The 22301-nt window shown below is 35.0% G+C and overlaps 1 protein-coding gene across 6 annotated transcripts in view; it reads left to right on the top strand.

Moving 5' to 3' along the window:
* The window catches only part of KIAA1328 (KIAA1328 ortholog), a 322116-nt gene that overhangs the window by 180507 nt on the left and 119308 nt on the right, over positions 1–22301 (top strand). For 5 of the 6 annotated variants that reach the window (XM_044243129.1, XM_044243134.1, XM_044243131.1 and 2 more), the window contains 2 exons: positions 13423–14096; positions 21476–21583. In XM_044243129.1, coding sequence (XP_044099064.1) covers positions 13423–14096; positions 21476–21583 — 782 coding nt within the window. The remainder of the gene's footprint in view (positions 1–13422; positions 14097–21475; positions 21584–22301) is intronic. The other variant, XM_044243132.1, reaches the window with a different exon arrangement.

Below are 22301 nucleotides of genomic sequence, written 5' to 3'. Positions count from 1 at the left end.
TTTATGCTTCCGTTACATGGCTAGACAGTTATCCAAGACTTGGCTTTTAGCTGCACAAGTTTTACCCGTTCCTATGTATCTTACATTTCATGACTTTATTTAAAAAAAAAAAATTAATAATTCCTCCCCCAAACACCTAGCATCCTAACCCTTTCTTTGTACATTTAGCACCTGAGTGGCACCCAAAAGCAGGGAACAGAAGAGAAGCTTATTTTAAATATTTTTAAAAATAGTTTTAGGATTGCATTTGGGAGTATCTTTTACACATTGGATGACACCATTAACTGAAAAAGGATTTGGGGGGAAACACAATTAACTTTACATTTTGAAAACCCTGTTAATCCAAAATTTCTATAATTTCTTTATTCTGAACTTAATGTTGTCTGTCATAAAATATGCCTGCCTTGTTTATGATATGAAAGTCAATTATGTTAACACTGATTTTTTTTAAAAATAAGTCAAAGTAGGAATCCTGACACTGTTGCCTTCTATTTCAGGTATTATATCTCATAACCTATTTGCCTATTCCTAATCTAGGTTGATATAGTACACATGTTTTTTAGTCCCTCAGTGTAGTTTCTTATTTTAAAACCTTTATATGGAGCATTCTAGAAAATAATATAATGATCTGCTTTAAGTTTAAATTCTCATCTCAGAAGCATACAGTGCCCTTATCATTTACTGTTTCACAGATTCAAACTAAACAGGCATTGAGACCCCTGTAAGTTGGAATTTTCCCTGAATTTGTGGAATTTTATATTAAGCTTTAAACACTCTGAGAAAAGGTACTTGTAAAAAAAAGTAAGTGGCTCCTGAAAAAAAACAAAACACATTTTGCCATAAATTACCATCAAGTTCCTTAGTATACATGTTAAGCCGTTTAGCTTAACTTGATACTCTTGCTTCCTGTTTATTGGTTCTTTCAACAAATGTTCATTACTTTAAGTATCTTTTATTTATAAAGACCAGTGTCATTGAAATATGAAATTGAAAGTAACATTGCCCCTCTTCTGAAGTTCTGCACAGTATGCACTGGAGTAGGGCCAAACTATATGCAAAAAAAACATTATTTATTAAGCACCTACTATCTCTTGCAGGGGTACAACAATAAACAAAAGTAATGGTATCTTTTGAGATCTCCACCCTCAAAGAGTTTGTAGTTTTCATAGGAAAACAGGGAAACTTAGAGATGTGAAAACAGCTAATAGTTAACTAGTATGAAGCAGGATGAAATAAATACAACAATAAAGGAATGAGCAGAATACTGCGGTACCTCCTGGGGAAAGCACAACCAAGCTGAGCTGGGAGATGGGGAAACCACAGTGGAAGGAGGTGATGCTAAACCAGCCTTGAAGCAAGAGTAGCATTTTAAAGGCTAGCAAACAAAGCAGGGCATTTGAGCACAGGGAAATTGTATAAAATTTATTAATTTCTAAATGAACTTTCTTCTCTTAATTTTTTACAGTACAGTAAACTAGCTAATAAACAATGTCCTGAATTTTTTTTTAAGACTTTATTTATTAGAGAGAGAGAGAGAGCTTGAGTGGGAGGGACACAGGAAGAGGGAGAGAGAATCTCCAACAGACAAACACACTCAGTGTGGAGCCCAGTTCAGGGCTCAATCTCACAATCCTGACATCATGACCTGAGCCGAAACCAAGTCTAAGGCTTAACTGACTGCAGGCACCCTGCAATGTCCTAAATTTTGAAAACTCAGGACTTGGCTCTATATATGTAAAGGACTAAGATTTCTAAAAGCTCTTGGAGTTCTCAAGAAAGGGCTAACCCTTAAGGGTGACCATCTTAAATCTCTTTGGTTTGGTAGTTCTTTGTGCTTTCAGAAATGCTTCTCATTAGTTCTTTTCTATATCCCTGTTCAGTTTCACTCCCTCCTGTTTAAGTGCTCTTTTTCGGGAGAGGTGTTTTTTTTGTTTTGTTTTGTTTTTTTACTATCTAGTTTCAAAAATACAATACAGATACTTTTTCCACCTCAGCCAACAACATGAATGCATTCCACGACCTCCCCTTCAGGGACAGTTGGTTATGTTCAAATGGTGTTAACTTTATGTTTTCTAGAAAACATACTAAGAATTCTTTGTTAAGATTTATCTTCATTCAACACAAACTAATCTTGTTTGCTTCCTTTAAAAAGAACTACATTGAAACATCTGCCAATGCTTACTTCTTGTTTCTGTTTTTGAGTCTGAAGGTCACTGGAGTTAGGAGAGGGCAGTGAACAGATCAGGGGGAGCTCTGTTCGGGGCCCTGGGATATACTCATAAGCACAGGATACACTCTACAAATGTAAAGCCAAGAAGGGTGTGTGGGCATATTGGTGTAAACTCTTAAGAATCATTTTCTGCCTCTCTAACTGATTCTAAGTAAGTTGACTTTATTATCCAATGTTTTATTTTCATTTTTATGCCTATGAAGCTTATCCTCACCACTTCTAATTTATCTTTGTTTCATTTTCTCTATAAGATTATTTCACCTTCTTTCTGATCTTCATTAAATTAAAACTAGCCCTGTACATCTGTTCCTTTTGGTAGCTGTAGAAAACTTTTGTATAAAGCTGCTTTTTTTTTCTTTTAGCAATGACAATCATGGGTGGCGCAGTTGGTTGGACGACTGCCTTCGGCTCAGGGCGTGATCCTGGAGTCCCGGGATCGAGTCCCACATCAGGCTCCCAGCTCCATGGGGAGTCTGCTTCGCTCTCTGACCTTCTCCTCGCTCGTGCTCTCTCTCACTGTCTCTCTCTCTCTCAAATAAATAAAAATCTTTAAAAAAAAAAAAAAGACAATCATATATGTAAAAGCAATTTGAATCAGTACCACTGTTGTATATTTCTGTGATGTACAGTTGAGTCATCCTATCAAAATATTTAAATCCCATCAAAGTATTGGGATTATCCTCACCACTATACATTTGCCTTATTCAGTCTTCGTTTGTATCTCTTTCAGATTTAATGATCAGATTAGATTAGTTAAGATACCGATTTAAGTTTTTTAGTGTGAATCACGTAAGAAAGTTATGTTAAAAAAACAGAATTTGCTAGGGGAAATAGAACCAAAGAGCATTCAGTAATTTTGCAGTAACTCTCTTCATTGATAGCTTAACATTTATTGATTTGTGTGATTTTTCATCTAACCCCTTTTTTTTTTTTTTATTCATCTCCTTAGGGGTATAACAAGCCAATCACTGAATTTTTTTTAGCTCTTAAAGATAGCCTAAGCGATAGAGATCACCAAACCCAACCCCCTATTTTACAAATGTCTAAACTGCCTAAGAGATGTAAAGTAACTTGCCAAGGGTGGGGGTGGGGGCAGGGAATGTACACACTCTTAAGTGGCAGAACTAGAATTCTAATCAAGGTCTTTTGACCTCAACTCAAGTATACTGTCAATTATTCCACACACAGTATACTGTCAATTATTCATTCTTACAGCAAATTAACACATTCCAACTTTCAAGAAATATAGTAATGATTAAAGATTATGAGGTTTAGCCTTTTCTGAGTCTGATAGTTACAATTAGAAACGTTGGCACATTTATGGTGTACATATCCTAAAAGTTGGTATGGCATTTGGTATCCGTTGCCGTGTTCTGTCATCTGTACATTACCATGTGTCTGTATTCTCTTAAATCTCGTAATTATTGACTTTAATGTCTTTTTAGATTCAATAATCCTAGGTTGTACCACAATCCCTATGGGAACTAGAATAAGTTATTAGAGCCTTGCAAATGCATTTGACTGCCGCATTCTGTTATTTTTCTCTTTCATTGATAGCCTACAGCTTCAGCTGTTGAGCAGCAGAGAGGCTTAAACCTCTAGGGCCCATTAGATTTAACTTGTTTACTGCATTGATATCTATATGTTAAATGACAAGAGAGTTCAGGTTATTGAATAATTTAAAATTCAGCTCTAATTGGTGTCATATGACCTGGAAAAGGCCATGGATGATGCCAAGAGCATGCTGTGAATTTCTTATAAATAATTCATAAATTAGATGATTCATTTGCCTGGATGTCTTCCTAAATGCAAAAGTTTGTAAGTTATAACTGATGATATAACACCTGTAAGTATTTAGTTCATAACGCTGGAAGGTAATCTAACTTGATGATCTTCTTGCAAAATTTGCCAGTATAGGAGAGTTAATTGCACTGGGGAGAATGAACATTTATTTGGGATGAGATTTTGGCAAACCATACAGTGCAGCTGTTGCATTACATAGCTTCTGTCAGCTTGACAACTGGTCCATGTAAGTCTGACTTTAAAAATGCAGCATGTCATTCTATGCCTTATTTCACATTAATTCCAAATGTTCTGGGAAATGCAATGACCTGTCCCACACACAGTAATTTAGGTTTAGAAATATTTAATATAGGTTTTGAATTTCTGACTTCTCAATGAAGGGCATATGGGGAAATTTTGAAGTTATAAAATTGAGATTTCATTCTTAAGGGCTATCTGTGGGAATGTGAGGATTGTTAATAGGATGCTTTTCAAGATAGTACATTAGTGAAAAAAGAGATAGTACATTGGTGTTTGCCATCAGAGACATGAATATCATCAATAGATCAATAGTATTTATTAGTATTGTTAAGCACTAATTCTGTGGCTAACAATTCATAAATGCATTATAAATAATCACTTCCTATTGTGAAGAGTAAATACCTATTGCAAGAAAGAATTACCAGTTTAATTCAACTCTTTTCTTATGGATTCAGAGCAGAGACATTGGCTAGGCCTGTAAAAATGATTTGCAAAAACTTTAAAAAAATCACTATTTACTTGTTGATTGTACTTCACAAAGCAATACTGCAGGTGTTATTGTGTTTTTTAACATGTGAGAACACAGGAAAGCCTTGTATCACCTTAGGAATAGTATGTGATTGTGCGCGTTCATGTATATGCTTGCACACACGTGTGTGCATGTGTACATATATACAAGAGCATATCATACTGTGTTTTGAGATATCTGTGTTTCCTATGAAGTCTTTTCTAAAATGTCACATAAAAAATAAATAAAACAAAATGTCATATTTTAAGAAGGTATCTTAAAGATTCAGAAAATCCTCTTCCAACTCAGAAATTTACTAACTTCCACTCTCAGAAAATTCTTCATTGTGTCCAAGCTAAGTCTCTCACATTTTTTAAAACCTATACTTTCTCACATTTTGTCTCGTGTTCCATATATTATTTTTATGTTGTCATTAGCATGTATCTATCCAAGTTAGACAACACTGTACTCCAAATATGTCATAAGCCAAAAATGCCTGCAGTTTCTCTTCATCTTTCTTTTGTGCTGTGGATCCCATAGGTATCACATCAAAGACTTTACCGGCTTTTTTGGTGACGCTTCTAGAATCTCAACATGTAGTCACAGTTTGTGGTACCTTTTATATAATACAAACCGTTACATGCTACCATTTGAACTCAGCTTTTTTATTTGTTGTGATCTACAGATCATTTTCCTGTCTAAACTTATTTTTTCCATTTTTGTTCCTGCCTCGGTATATTCTTCTGTATACTTTTCTGCTGAATAACATTCTTTTCATCTCTGATTAAGCACTCCATTCAACTCATTTCCATCACAGAGTGATAGCCCACACTTTTGTAGGGGTTGGGTTGGGTTTGGTGATCTCTATAGCTTAGGCTATCTTTAAGAGCTAAAAAACTCAGTGATTGGCTTGTTATACCCCCAAGGAGATGAATGAAAAAAAAAAAGGGTTAGATGAAAAATCACACAAATCAATAAATGTTAAGCTATCAACTAAGAGAGTTACTGCAAAATTACTGAAAGCTCTTTAGTTCTATTTCCCCTAGCAAATTATGTTTTTTTAACATAACTCTCTTTTAACTAATCTGATCATTAAATCTGAAAGAGATACAAATGGAAATTGAATAAGGCAAATGTATAGTGGTGAGGATAATCCCAATACTTTGATGGGATTTAAATATTTTGATAGGATGACTCAACTGTACATCACAGAAATATACAACAGTGGTACTGATTCAAATTGCTTTTACATATATGATTGTCATTGCCAAAAGAAAAAAAAGCAGCTTTATACAAAAGTTTGTGATAGCCCATCACAAGTCATATTGTTCAGTGTGCTTATTGGGTTTTAAGCATATCTAAGCATATTCATAGAGTCCTTTATTGGGAGGAGCACTCAGTGTAATCATCAGGTTTAATTGGCAAACTATAGCAGGCCAAATCCAGTCTCATGAGTTAAGAATAGTTTTTAACTTTTTTAATGGTTGGGGAGAAAAGAATATTTTATGAAATGGGAAAATACCTTGAAATTCAAATATCAATGTCCATAAATAAGGTTATACTGGACCAGTCATTCATTTATGTATTATCTCTTGCTTTTACACCACAAAGTGGAACTGAGTAGTTATGACAAAAACCATACAGCCTGCAAAGTCTAAAATGTTTGTCATCTATCCCTTCACAGAAGAAGTTGGCTAACATTTGCTGTAGAGCTATGAAAATGAACAAGTTACAGCCACATGCCATATTGTGTATAAAGAAGTCAGACACAGAATAATATTTTTCATATTATTCCATTTATATTTTAAAAATAAACAGGTATGGACTTTCAAGCAGGAAGTATTCAGCAGAGAATTTATTCCCATAAAAGTCATAAGATAGTCATTCCCTTGGACAGGAGAGAGAGAGCAGTGATTGTGCTGTGCCATCAGGGGTCTTCTGCATATAGACAACATTCTGTATCTCAGTTGTTGGTTACATGGACAGACATTGTCTTGTGATTATTCACTGAGATGGTTATATTGGTTTAGTGCACTTTTCTGTGTTTATTGTATTTCATATTAAAGAAGTTTTTTAAAAACCTACATCATGGAGGGGTGCCTGGGTGGCTCAGTTGGTTGGGCGGCTGACTTTTGGTTTCCACTCCAGTCATGATCTTGGGGTCATGGGATCGAGCCCCTAGGTGTGGCTCCATGCTAAGCAGGAAATCTGTCCCTCTCCCTCCTCCTCTGTGCCTTACACTCTGACACTCCCCTGCATGCTCTAGCTCTCTCTCTCATATAAATAAATAAAATCGTGTTAAAAATAAAAAACTACATCATGGAGTAATGGAAGACTAAAGATCTGGAGCAATATGTATTCCCACTTATCACATATAGTGTTGATGTGATCTTGAGAAAGTTGTGTCAATTCGTTGAACTTCGTCTTTTCATCTGCAAATTGGCAACTATAATAACTATCTTACAGAGTTGTTAAGAATTACAGGTTGGGGGCACCTGGGTGGCTCAGTGAGTTAAAGCCTCTGCCTTCGGCTCAGGTCATGATCTCAGGGTACTGGGATCGAGCCCCACATCAGGCTTTCTGCTCAGCTGGGAGCCTGCTTCCCCCTCTCTCTCTGCCTACTTGTGATCTCTCTCTGTCAAATAAATAAATAAAACCTTTAACAAAAATACAGGTTGAATATATAAAATGTTTAGCATAGTACACAGTAAACTCAGTTAAGAATGGCCAAAGTGACAGGGTTTTCTGGGAGCATGTTATGCATTCAGTGGCCAGTGGAGGTAAACATTTAGAGCCAAGTTTTCTCATGAGAAAGAATTTGCAGAAAGTTGTCTTCCCTAACCTTCATTTTTCATTTTGCATCTCAGTTCTTTAAAGATTATTTTGAATTATAGGGGCACCTGTGTGGCTCAGTCGGCTAAGCTTCTGCCTTTGGCTCAGGTCATGATCTCAGGGTTCTAAGATCAGGTCCCCACATCAGGCTCCCTGCTTAGTTGGGAGTCTGCTTCTCCCTCTTCCTCTGCCTCCTACCCCTGTTCATGCTCTGTTCTCACTCTCTCTTGCTCACTCAAATGAATAAAATCTTTTTAAAAATTTAAAAATTAAAAAATAAAAACTATTTTGAATAATTGAAAGGTATTGGTTTCACCAAGCATTTAATAAAACAAGATATCTTAATGGGTAATAAGCATATGTTAAATACTATCATTACATATCAGGAAAATGCAAAATAAAATCATAGTGAGATTTCACTACACACCAGATTGGCTTAAAGTAAAAACATACTATCAATGTGGGCAGCTCTTTCTGCCCACAGGTCCTATCCCTGTGCTTTAATAAAACCACTTTTTTTGGACCTAAAAAAAAAAGTGTTAGTGTGAATGTGAAACAACTGGGATTCTTTAGTGTGCTAATGCAGATAGATGTAAAATAGAATGACCTCTCTGGAAGACTTATTGGCTATTTCTAATAAAGTCAACCACATGTCATACCCTATGCCCAAGAGAAATAAATACATGTTTCTAGAAAAAAGACTTGTATAAAGGGGCACCTGGGTGGCTCAGTTTGTTAAGCATATGACTCCTGATTTCTGCTCGGATCATGATCTCACAGTCATGAGATCAAGCACCGCATTGGGCTCCGTGCTGGGCATGCAGCCTGCTTAGGATTCTCTCTCTTCCTCTGCCTCTGCCCCTCTCCCCTTAAAAAAAAAAAAAAAAAAAAAAAGACTTGTATAAGAGATTGCTAGCAACTTTATTCATAGTAGCCCTAAACTAGGAGCAACCTAATCCAATAAGAGAATGAATAAACGAATTTTGCTATATTCATACAATGAAATACTATGTAACAATAGAAAAGAATTCTATATTAATACAGGTAACAACATGAAGAAAGCTCGAAGCAAGCCACAGGGGTGCCTGGGGGGCTCAGTCAGTTGAGTGTCTGACTCTTGATTTCAGCTTGGATCATGATCTCATGGTTGGTGAGACTGAGTCCGTCGTTGAGCTCTGCACTCAGCTCAGAGTCTGCTTAGGATTCTCTCTCTCCTCTTCCTCTGCCCTCCCCATGCTCTGCCACTCACTCATGCTCACTCTCATAAATGAATAAATAAAGTCTTAAAAAAAATAAGTTAGCCACAAAAGAGTAGCATTATGTAGCCACAAATAAGTAGCCACAAAAGAGTACATTATGATTCCATATATGAGGCTAAACATAGGCAAAACTGATCTGTGGTCATAGAACTGAGAATAATGGTTACCTCTGGGAATGTAAAGATGTTGGTTTGAAGGAAAGGAAAAGTGAATTGGAGGAAATCAGAGGGGAAGACAAACCATGAGAGACTGTGGACTTTGAGAAACAAACTGAATGTTTTAGAGGGGAGGGGAGTGGGGGGATGGGTGAGTCTGGTGGTGGGTATTAAGGAGGTCAGGTATTGCATGGAGCACTGGGTGTGGTGCATAAACAATGAATTTTGGAACACTGAAAAAAAAGATGTTGGATTGACTAGAAAGGGCACAAGGAACTTTTTGGGGTAATGATTACATGGATATATGCAAATGTAAAAATTTATCAAGCTGTACACATAATATGTGCATTTTAGTATATGTAAATTATGCCTCCATTTAAAAAAATCTATTGGTTCCTAAATTAGTGTTATATTATCTGAAAAATTCATATCAAACCCATATGCCAGAGACAGCAGTTTGGGATTTGTTAGTTTAAGCCTTAGTTATAAGAAGTTACATTTGTAAACATCTCATAGAAAGCATAGAGCAGCAAACTCCAGAAAGAAAAACACATCTGTTTCATTCAGGCCCATTGTGACTTCCATGTGTCCCAGAGGCAATATTTGTCTCTAATAAAATAACTTAATTTCTTATATTCAAATTCTAACAGGCAGTTTTCTCTTTCTTCTCTCTTCCTCTTCCTTAGTAGCACATAATACAGCCTAATCATGGATTCTGGTTTTCATTTCTAATTTTCTGTGACCCATAACCCAACTTGACTTTATCTACTTGATCTGATACAGTTAGTCCCTAGTCACTATGTGTACGCCCCAGTGCTATCTGTCCCGAGGTGTAAATGTAGCCCCTGACCTCAAGAATCGTTGAGGCAGAGAAGTCCATGATAACAATAGTAGTAATAATTATAATAGGAAACATGGTTTGAATACTGACTTTAGGTTAGGCAGTATCCAAAGCACTTTACATGAATTACCTCATCTAGTATCACAACAACCTAAGAGGCAGTGCAAGATGTCAGGGTAAGACTGACATTTTTTGTATGAGGACAGAGATGAAGAATCTCTCTGTTATCTCAACCATTTCAACTCTGGCCCAACCTGCAATCCCCACTGCAGCAAAATAAAGCTGGATAATGGAACTCATTCTTTTTTTTTTTTTTTTTTCCCCGAACTCATTCTTTTTAGAGGTAATCTGCTGTACCTGCACCTGTCTCTTGGAGATCTTACCTGACCCCCGCAACCACCACACACACACCCCATAATGTTCTCCTTGAACAAAGTTAGGGTAAATGTAAGAGGGTTTTTTTTTTCCTTTTTGTAAAATAGTACCCTTATAAATAGGCACCTTTAATAACTGCCTGTCTGACCACCATGTTCAGTTTTGAGGTAGATGCTGTCTTTAATCCCTGTTTTACTGGTGAGAAAACTGAGGGTCAGGCAAGTTGAATAATGTGCTTTGTTTGTTTTGAATTGCTGTGTAACAAATTACTACAAATTTACTGGTTTACTACACACACACATTATCTCACAGTTTCTGTGGGTCATGAGTCAGGCATAGGTTAGTTGGGGCCTCTGCTCAGGGTCATAGAAAACTGCAGTCAAGGTGACAGTTGGGCTGTGTTCTAATCTGGAGTTCTAGGTCCCTCCAACTAACGTGGCTGTTGGCAGAATTTAGTCCTTGCATCTGCATGACAGATGCACCATTTTTGCATCTTTTTGCTGGCTGTTAGGTGGAAACTGCCTTCTGCTCCAGAAGTCATTGCCACATGACCCCCTTCATTGGTCCTCCCACAACATGTTAGCTTATTTCTTCAAGCCCACTCTCTGAATTAGGGAGGGCACCAAACCCTTTTTTAAAGGACTCCTTAATTAGGTCTGGCCCATATAAGGTAATCTCCTTTTTGTTAATTCAAAATCAGCTGAAGAGGAGAAGCCTTAGTTAAATCTTTAACATCCCTTTGGCCATTTACTACAGCATAATAATGGGATTCATATCTCATCATGTTCACAAAGTCTACCCACACTCAAGGGGAGGAGATAATACAAGGTGGGTAAATCAGGAGGTCAGGAATCTTGGGGACCGTCTTAGAATCCTGCCTACCAACATGCACAGTCACCTATCAGGTAATTGGCAAAGCAGTATTCTCTTTAAGCAGAGTATTTATCAAAATCATTATGTTGAACTGCCTCAAAAACAAAAAAAAAGGTAACTACCAAAAAAATTTTTAATATTCCAAATACCTGACATTTATGAATAATTTAATAATTAGTACCATTAACAGAAGTACAGCTATGTCAATACCTAAAAATGCACATATGTAAGGAACAAAAATAAGACGATAAAATAATACATATGTGCCATTGTCATGTTGCTAATACATGAATTAGGAAATATATGATAATGTCAAGTAGCTGATTTAAGTTTCCGGGCCTTTAAAAAATTTACCTGTTATTTTAAAAAATATAATGATTCTCTAAAAAGATAGCTTACCAAACAAAATAGAAGATGATAAATGTTAAATATTGTTTTGACAGTAAGTGCTACAGAAGTTCAGAGTAGGGGAGATTAATGTAGACTAGAATTTCCCTTTAGTTGTAAAATAAGGTTAATTTTTTTATGAGGTAGTTTATCATAAATTTTGCCCTAGGACTAGTTTCTTTTCTGGAGCTTGCAACCTATTCAGTGTCATCTACTCAGTGTAAAGGATTACGTGGCCCAGAAGTGGTGGCTCATTCTCAGTTGAATAGAACTCCTTTAGTATTGCTGTAGAAACTCAAAATCTTCCAAGTCATTGTAATATCAGAGGATAGGAAACATGGTGTTCCTGTGTATCTGTTGACGCTTTTTTTTTTTAAAGATTTTATTTATTTATTTGACAAAGATCACAACTAGGCAGAGAGGCAGCCAGAGAGAGAAAGGGGGAAGCAGGCTCCCCACTGAGCAGAGAGCCCTATGTGGGGCTCAATCCCAGGACCCTGGGACCATGACCTGAGCCGAAGGCAGAGGCTTTAACCCACTGAGCCACCCAGATACCCCTGTTGAACCCCTGTTGATGCTTTTTACCAGTCAGTTCATCATTTTCAACTATTGCAAAGGTAATTGGCAGGATTTTTTTTCTACCTTCTGCTAGGGATCACAATTATTCATTTATTCCATGTCTCCAGAATAAGATAAGCATCTCAACTATTTATGAGTTCTAATTTTAAAAAGAGGTTGTGGTAGACTGAATAATGCCCCCCCCCCCAAATATACCCATGTCCTAATTCCTGGAACCCATGAATGTCTCTTTGTATGACACAAGGGATTTTATATGACAGGAGACTTTATAGATGTGATTAAGTTAATGATCTTGAGATTAGGAAAGTATCCAGGATTACCTGGGTGAGCCCCATGTTATCAACAATCCTATAAGAGAGACAAAGGAGGAATCAGATGCCCCACGATACAGATCAGTGGTTCTCAAAGTATGATCCCAGGCAAACAGCATCAGTATCATCTGGCAACTGGCTAAACATGCAGCTTCTCCAGCTCTGCTCCAGACTTCCTGAATGCGAAACTCTGGGGATGAAGCCCAGCAGTTCACATTTAACAGTTCCTCCCGGTGATTCTGATACATGCTAATGTTTGAGAATCACTGGTATAAACTAAGTTTTGCTCTCCCTGATAAAACAGGCCTGAGGCTAAAATACTGGGAAAGCTCACTCTATTGGCCTGCCAAAGGTAATTTGCAACTACTTCCTTCCTGCATGAGTTGTATCAGGCTATAATCACTTGGACAGCTTAATTGAAAAATCACTTATGTTTATAGCTGAAATTAAATATGTTTTGTATTTAAATAATTGCTTTTGATTAGAATCATATTTTGGGGAAGTGCTTCATTTTATTTGTGTGCTGTAAATATATTCATAAAAACTCGTCAAATTTCTAGCGGTAACTAACATCCTATTCAGTATAAGATGAAATGTTTTTTATCAAATGTCACTGTGTGTAATGGACAGAGGGTATTAGAAGGGGTATTTAAGGTGGCTGAGTAGATTTCTTCGCTTAGTATTTGAAAGTAAACATTGTAAGACATTAACATTTAATGTTTTTGCCTCTTCTCAAAGTTGATTTTATGTAACCCTCATCATTTGCAACTCCTGTTGTCTTGCTTAAGCAGCAAATAGCAACACTTTCTTTTCCTCATCCTTATGGATTTACTGAAATATAGATTGTTTGAAAATGGTTTTAGCTTTGTGGCGCATGTCTGTTCAGCTATGTGAATATGATAATTTTTTATTTAAGAAGACAAAACAACAACTCTGTTTTGGTAAACATATATCATTGATTTCTGAAAAGCCAAAAGAACCCATTTCACTGTGCTCTTATCTGACAAATGATCTTTCGGTTCCTTTTAGGCATCCAATAGGAAAAGCACTCTTCAGTCTTCAGCTATGGAACTAGATGGTTCCTACTTGAGTGTAGCCAAATCACAAACCTGCTATCAAACCAAGCAGAGGCCTAAGTCTACAAACCAGGACTCCGCTTCAGAAGCCCTTCGGGATTTTAGGAATAATTCTTTGAAACCAGCAGACTTTCATTATCCCGAAACAGACCTAGACAGGGTGCCGTCAGAGACCAGAACATGTGATTATGGATCCCCAGGGAGAAAACTAGCAGATGCAGTCCCTACAGAGAAGGTTCCACCAGCGGAATTGAAGATGAAAGAATGCCAAACCCTGAAGCCTATTCCATCCAGTCAGTGTTGTGGTCATAGACTTTCTGAAAATGCAGATCCTATTCCTGAAAGCCATCCTACACACATGGCCCCTCAATATTCCAGAACACATCTGGAATCATGCAGTTATTGTGGGCTTTCCTGGACATCCCGGATGCATGGTCAAGGGACACAGCAGTCTAGTGAAACTGATGTCAAAAAGCAACTCTCAGAAAATAGAAGGCACCAACTTATGCTTCAGAAAATGGAGCTGGAAATTGAAAAAGAGCGCCTTCAGCATCTGCTGACCCAGCAGGAGACAAAGCTTCTCCTAAAACAGCAGCAGCTTCATCAGTCTCGACTGGATTATAATTGGTAAGTCTTGCTTATTCTTTGAGCAATGTCTATAGCTTGGAATATATGGTATAAAGTTACTATTGTGCTACTGTAACACTTGCGAAGGAACAGAGGTTTCTCGGGGGCTTGGCTTGTTCAAGATTCATACTTACTAGGACAACTAAATAAATTCCACTACCTGCTTTGGAAGACTTGGAAGATTACCTTGTCTTCCAGAATGTTAGCTTAGAATATCTACTTCTTAGTGGTCCATTGTCATTTTTACTAGATGCCAAAGAGAATATTTTTTTTAAAGGATATGATTGTATAAAAACCCTTTGTTGTTTGTGGTCATTATAGAGAATATTGGGCATTAAGTAAAAAATTGAGACTTCAGGATATGGAATCAAATTATGAAGCAGAGTGATCGACTGTTACCATTCCATATTTATGTCTATCCACCATAATATAAAATATAACAAATGATAGGAACATTTTCAGTTCAGCCTTTTCTCATCATGAAGCATAACCTACTTGATAACCAATTCTTCTAACTTTACCCACATTTAAACTCTTCCTCCCTTAAGGATTCTTCCTTAAGAACAATGTTTCAAAAACTAAATTGGTATTTTGAGATTATATAGCTCAGCATAGTTTTCCATGCAGCATCATAAAACTGGCCATCTTAATTTATTCAAGCAAAATTATTAATAAGCAGACATAGTTATATTTTAAACATAATGCTTTATTATGTTATTTAACATATTTGACATATTCCACCAGTGGAGTTAAAGATGAAAGAATGTTAAAATAACATATTTTAAACATGATATGTCATTTATGTCTTTAAAAAATAAATTACAAGTTGTCATAGGGAAGGGCTTGTATAAGTATAGATAGATAGATGTAGATATATAGATATGGAGATATATATATCCCTGTCATTTCCTTCTTGATCAAGCTATTTCCCCATTTGTACACACTTATACATGCTATATAGACACACTTAGTATGAATGTCGTTTTCTTTTACTTAATTTTCTCTCACTTAAAAATTCTGCCTAATATTTTTTAGATTCTAGTTTCTTTGAGAGCTCATCTTGACATTTTTCCATTGGTGTAATACTTTCTTGGAACCAGAAATGCTCTTCCTCTTTCTCTTCATTTGTCTTCAGACAGTTCTACTCTTCATTGTCAAAAGCTGGGGGCTTTTAATGTAACTGAAAATGCAGGCTCTTATAACAAGATTGTCATCAAACGCCCAAGGTTGCTTCAGTTTTATGACCCCAGTCTCTAATCCTCCAGTTAATGTGTCGTCTCTCCTAAGAATGTTATTTAGCAAACATTATGGAATGCCTGTGATATGTGAGAAATGGTTCTAGGCACTTAGGATAGAAAAATGAATCAAATGTGGTCTTTAAAGAGGGCACAGTCCAGCAGGGGAGAATGGATAATTTTAGAATAGGTTTCATGTTCATTTGAACAGCACTATTTATTGAAATAATGCTACATGATGATGGTAAATAGACATTGTGTTCATCTAAAAGGACTATTTATTAAAATAATGCTGCATAACGACAATAAAGTCTTTATCGTTCTCTTGATCATCCTAGCTTAGATGAGAGAGCTGTGAAACAATTTTTGAGCATGTTTTATTTACATATAAATTGCAAAAGTTGATACGTATTTGTAGAGCTCTTACAAACTTTTTATTTTGAAATAATTAGGGATTGACAGGAAGTTGTGAAAATAGTAGAGGTTCCCCTCCAGTTTCTCCCAATGGCTATGTCTTACATAATTATAATGCAATGTCAAAATGAGTAAATTAACATTGGTACAATGTGTATATCTAGCTCTATGCCGTTTTAATCACATGTGTAGATTTGCATAACCACCACAGCAGTCAAAATATAGAATTATTTCATCACTATCAAGATTTCCTTTTTACTACCCCATTTGAGCTGTCCACCCTTATCTACCCCCACTAACCATTGGAACCCACTAATCTATTGTTTATATCTGTAATTTAGGCATTTCGAGAATGTTATATAAATGAAATCATACAGTGTGTGAACTTTTGATATTGGCCTTTTTCACTCAGTATGATGTTCTTAAGATCCTTCTAGGCTGTTACATATACTGTACCTTTTGATTGCAGAGTCATAGTCCATGGTATGGTTATACCATGATCTGTTTAACCATTTATCTATTGAAGGACAACTTGGTTTTTTGGCCTGTTACAAATAAAGCAGCTATGTACATTTTTATACAAGTTTCCTTGTGGACTAAGATTCTCACTTTTACAAATTAAAGCTAGCACTGTGATTGCTAGATCATATGATAAGTGTGTATTTGGTTTAAAAAAGACTAAATCTGCATTTAGCTTATATATTTATTTTATCATACTTCTTCACCAGCAATGTATCAGGGACTTTTCCCCTACATCCTTGCCGGCATTTGGAATGGTCACAAATTTTTTATTTTGCCTGTTGTAATCTGTATATAATGATATTTTGTTGTGGTCTTAATTTGAATTTCTCAAATGATAATGATACTGAAAATCTTTTCATTTGCTTGTTTGCCCTTCTTCCATCTTTTTGGGTAAATTGTCTCTTTTGTCTTCATTCTTATTGGATTGCTTAAGGTTTGTTTGTTTTTTTACTGTTGAATTTTGAGAGCTTTTTATATATTCTAGATATGTCCTTTTTCAGATATGTGGATTGCAAATATTTCCTCCTATTCTGTAGCTTATTCTTTTAATCTATTAACAAGATCTTTCACATAACAAAAGGTATTAATTTTGATGAAGTTTAACTTATCAGTTTTCCTTGTAGATGATATAAAGTTTTTATCATGAATGTTTGTTGAATTTTCTCAAATCTTGTTTATGCATCAATTGATGTGATCGTGTGAGTTTTTTTTTTAAATTTAGCCTGCTAATATGACAGATTACATTTACTGATTTTTAAATATTGCCCTAGTGTTGTATCCCTGGAAAATAAGCCCCATTTGATTATAGTATAAAATACTTTTTATATATTATCAAATTCCATTTACTAGTATTTTGTTAAGGGCATTTGCATCAATATTGGTCAGAGATTTTGGTCTGTTTTTTTGGTACTATCTGTGTCTAATTTTGTTATCAAGGTAATACTGGTCTCATTTATTTCATTCATTTCTCTTATCATTTTCCTCCTTGTGCTTGCTTTGGATTTATCTTGCTTTCCTATTTTTAAATTTCTTAAGGTGGGAGCTTAGATTACTGATTAGAGACTTTTTTTCTGGTGGAAGCATTTACTGCCATACATTTCTGTCTCAGCACTGAAGTAGGTCTCACAAGTTTTGGTATGTTCATGTGTTCACTTAGTATAATGTTCTTCTAGGTTCATCCATTGTGTTGCAACTGTCTAGATATTCTTCTTTCTCATGACTGAATTTTACATATGTGTATTTATGTTATGTTATATTATATTATATTAATATTTATTTATTACATATATAATATAGATATATCTTTTTAAATTCACTTGTTGACAGGCACTTAGGTTGTTTTCATTACAAGTAACAGTGTAATGAACATGGGAGTAAAGCTATCTCTTCAAGATACTAACTTCATTTCCTTTAAATAGATATCCAAAAGTAAGATTGCTGGATCTTACAGTTGTTCTATTTCAAGTTTTCTTGAAAAATCTTCACACTGCTTTTTAATAGTGGCTGTACTAACTTACATTCCCACTAACAGTGTATAGGGATTCCTTTTCTCCATATCCCGCCCAACATTTATGTTTTTTTCCTTTTGATCAAAGCCAGCCTAACAGGTGTGAAGCAGTATCTCATTGTAGTTTTGATTTGTATTTCCCTAACAGTTAGTGATGTTGAGCATCTTTTCATGTACCTGTTAGTCACTTGTTTGTCTTCTTTGGAAAAATGTCTTTTCAGTGCCTCTTCCCATTTTTCAATTGGGTTGTTTGGTTTTTTGCTGGTGAGTTGTGTAAGTTCCTTGTATATTTTGAGTATTAACCTCTAATCACCCTTATATATATAACCCCATATCATATATATAATTTCCAAATATTTTCTCTCATTCCATAGGTTGCCTTTTCACTTTTATTATTTATTTTGCTGTGCAGAAGCCTTTTATCTTGATGTGGTCCCACTTATTTTTGCTATTGTTGCCTGAGCTTTTGGTGTCAAATCCAAAAAAATCATTGCCAAGACCAATGTCAAGGAACTTATTCCCTGTTTTCTTCCAGTAGTTTTACAATTTCAGGTCTTAGATTTAAGTCTTTAATCCAGTTAAGGTTAATTTCTTATTCTAAGTGTTTTGTTGTTTTTGATTCATTTGTAAGTGTATAGAAATGCAACTGATATTTGTATGTTGATTTTGTATCCTGCAAATTTAGTGAATTCATTCATTAGTTCTAACAGTTCTTTGGTGGCATCTTCATTGTTTTTTCTAGATAAGATTGTGTCACCTGCAAACAGATGATTTTACTTTTCTTTCTTATTGGGATATCTTTTATTTTTTTTTCTTGCCTAATTACTCTGGTTGGTACTTCCAATATTATGTTGAATAAAAATGGGAAGAATAGATATCCTTGTCTTGTTCCTCATCTTACAGAAAAGTTTTCAACCTTTCACCATTGAATATGATATTAGTAGTGAGCTTATGATATATGGCCCTTGATTATATTGAGGTATGTTCTTCCTAAGTTCTTGAGAGCTTTATCATGAAAGGATGTTAAATTGTGCTAAATGCTTTTCTGGCATTTATTGAGATGATCCATGATTTTTAATCCTTTATTCTATTAATGTGGTAAAATCCATTTGATAGTATTTTGTTGAGAATTTATTTCATCTATATTCATTAGAGATATTGACTATTTTTTTTTCTTGTAGTGTCCTTAACTAGCTTTGGTATTAGGCTAATGCTGCCTTATAGAATGAGTTTGGAAGTGTTCCTTCCTATTAGATTTTTTGGAAGAATTTTATTTTATTTTATTTTTAAAGATTTATTTTACTTTAGAGAGAGATAAAATGGGTGTGGAGGACTGAGGGAGAGAGGGAGGGAAAGAGAATCCTTAAGCAGACTCTGTTGTATTCAGAGCCCCACATAGGACTCTGTCTCACAACCCTGAGATCATGACCTGAGCCGAAACCAAGAGTCAGACACTTAACTGACTGCACAACCCAGATGCCCCTGGAAGAATTTTAGAAGGATTTGCATTAGTTCTTCTTAAAATGCTTAGCATAATTCACCAATTAAACTCTTCAGCCCTGGATTTTTCTTTGTTGGAAGGTATTTGGTCACTTATTTAAACTCCTTGGTCATTTTTGGTCTGTTAAGATTTTCTGTTTCATTATTTAGTCTTGGTAGGTAGTATATGCCTAGGAATTTATCATTTCTTCTAGGCTATCCGGTATTTTGGTATGCAACTGTTTATAGTAGACTCTTATGATCCTTTGTAATTCTGTGCTGTCAGTTATAATTTCTTCTCTTTCTTTTCTGATTTAAATATTTGAGTCTTCTCTCTTTTTCTTCTTAGTTTATCTAAAAGTTTGTTAATTTTGTTATTTTCTCAGAAAACCAGCTTTTAATTTCAGTAACCCTTTCTGTTATTTTTCTGGTCTCTATTTCTGCTCTGGTCATTATTATTATCTTCCTTCAACTAACTTTGGCCTTAGTTTGTTTTTCTTCTTATGGTTCCATGAGGTGTAAATGTAGGTTATTTATTAGAGATCTTTCTTTTTTCTTAATGTAGACATTAAAATTATAAACTTCCTTCTTAGAACTGTTTTTGCTGTATTCCATAAGTTTTAGTACATTGTGTTTCTATTTCCATTTGTTTCAAGATGTTTTTTGGTTTCCCTACTGATTTCTTCTTTCCTCATCGATTGTTCAGGAGTGTATTGTTTAATTTCCACTTATGTGTGAATTTTCCAACTTTCCTCCTGTTACTTACTGACTTCTAGTTTTATTCCATCATGTTTGGAAAAGGTATTATTTCAGTCTTTTTAAATTTGTTAAGAGTTGTTTTGTGACCTAACATGATCTATCCTGGAAAATGTATTTATACCTGAAAAGAATACATATTCTGCTGCTGTTGGATGGAATGTTCTGTATCTGTCTAGTAGGTCTTTTTCATATAAAGTATATTCAAGTGTAGTGTTTCTTTGATGTTTGGATAATCTATCCATTGTTAAAAGTGTGGTTTTGAAGTCACCTATTATTGTATTGTTGTTTATTTCTCCCTTCAGATGTGTTAGTATTTGCTTAATAAATTTAGGTGCCACAGTGTGAGGTACATATATATTTACAATTGCTAATATACTCTTGATTACTCAACCTTTTATTATGATATAGTGATTTTGTCTCTTTTTACAATTTTTGATTTGTCAGTTTTATCTGATATAAGTAGAGCTACTCCTCCTCTCTGAACTTACCTACTGCCTAACTATATGTCACTACCAAATATTATTATTAAATTTTAAGTTTCCAAAGGATAGTTAATCTGCACATTTTTCTTTGTATATTACTGTGCATAGTTAGTTGTAGTTATAAGAGTGTCTTTGACAATGATGGAAATGATACTGTTTTAATAATAGTTTTCCTTCTTTGTGGTTTTATTTCATGGTTAAAGAATATACTTCTACAGATTTCATTTCTAAAACTGAACCAGCAAATATTTCTAAAAAATTTAGAAAGATGGGTAGAAAAGGTCACATATTATGTGCCAGTAATTAATTGCCACTCAGACTTCTGGTAGAACATGCTAATTTCTTTATTTGCCTTCCCTCCTCAGTACATCAAAGATTGGGCTAAGTTAGAATTGTTGGATAGAATTTCTCCCAGTTTTGGCAGGGCAGGGACATTTTTCTGTGATCCTGAGAAAAGACATTGGTCAGTGAGACATAGGCCCAGCTTTTTGAATTGTCAATATGGGAAGTAGTTGCCTCCTATGAATATATTGGGCAGGGTCAATGATATTTGATGTTACCAGCACTCCCATGAAGACTCTTGTGATCAAAATGCACTTGCTTAGGAATGAATAGAGAGAAACTTAAAATTTCTAGAGAAGAAACTTAAAAGTACTCCTAAAGCATCTATAATGTTGACATTCTAAATGTTATTCTGAAAAATAAATAAATAAATAAATAAATGTTATTCTGACCAGCTCAGTCTTCCCTAGCTCCTCTATAAATAAAGAAAATTTAAGTTCCTGTAAAATGAATTTGTGTTTATTTTATTTTATTTATATCATGTGTGTATTTAGGAAGCACCCATTTATTTTGACAGATTGAGTTTTAATTTGAAAATAATCTCTGGAGGTCTAGCTGAAAGAATATGGTCTTCCACAGGTTACGATTCAGTTTCTTAGGTTTCACGGGATTAGAAATTCTCTAAATTTACTTTTTCAGGTTAAGAACTCAAGCTGCATTTAAGTCAAGAGAACTCCTTGCTGCTAAAGAGTTTACCAAACCCCAAGAGTTCAATCTGGATATGAATGGGGATGACTCTGGACCAAGGTAAACCTGACTGACCCGTGAAAGCAAGAACATGTAGGACACAGATATTAAGGATATGTTTGGTATCTATTTATAGCTTTCTACAGGTCCAGGTTTTTGATAATAAGAATAAATACATTCTCACTATAAAATTTTTAAAAATATAGGAGAGTGTAAAAAAGAAAATAAAAATCATTCATGATCCTACCATTCAGAGATAATCCTTTGAACCTTCTCCCCCTTTCTTTCTTTCTTTTATAATAATATATCCTATACTGAGTAATGGGAGCTATGCTTATGAAGAATTTTAATTATGCTTTTTTTCACTGAATCAGTATTTTCTGATACTGTAATTTATTTTATGAAAAGTTGATGCTAATTTATTCAACAAATATTTATTTTCTGACATATTTTTCTATGTTGCCCTAGTATCGTATAATCCAGGCTTTTACTATTATAAATGTGCCTTGAAGAATATTTCTATGAATAAGTTTTTTACTTTATCTCTACCATTGTCTCTGATATAGATTCTATAACTGAAACTACTAACTCAAAGTATATATGAATCCTTTTAAAATCCTTGATTCACATTATCCAGTTGCTTTCCATAAAAGTTAAATCAGTTTTTACCACCAGAGCTGTGTTTGAGAATTCTCTTTTCATGAAATTTGAAGAATGTGTGGCCATTATTTTTTCAAAAAATTTTTTTGCCTATTCTCTTTCTTCTTTCCTTTTTGTA

The sequence above is a fragment of the Neovison vison genome, chromosome 3 (assembly GCF_020171115.1).
Source record: "Neovison vison isolate M4711 chromosome 3, ASM_NN_V1, whole genome shotgun sequence".
In the NCBI taxonomy this organism is placed as follows: domain Eukaryota; kingdom Metazoa; phylum Chordata; class Mammalia; order Carnivora; family Mustelidae; genus Neogale; species Neogale vison.
Note: the sequence above shows the minus strand (reverse complement) of the source record. Positions and strands in the feature narration are given on the sequence as shown.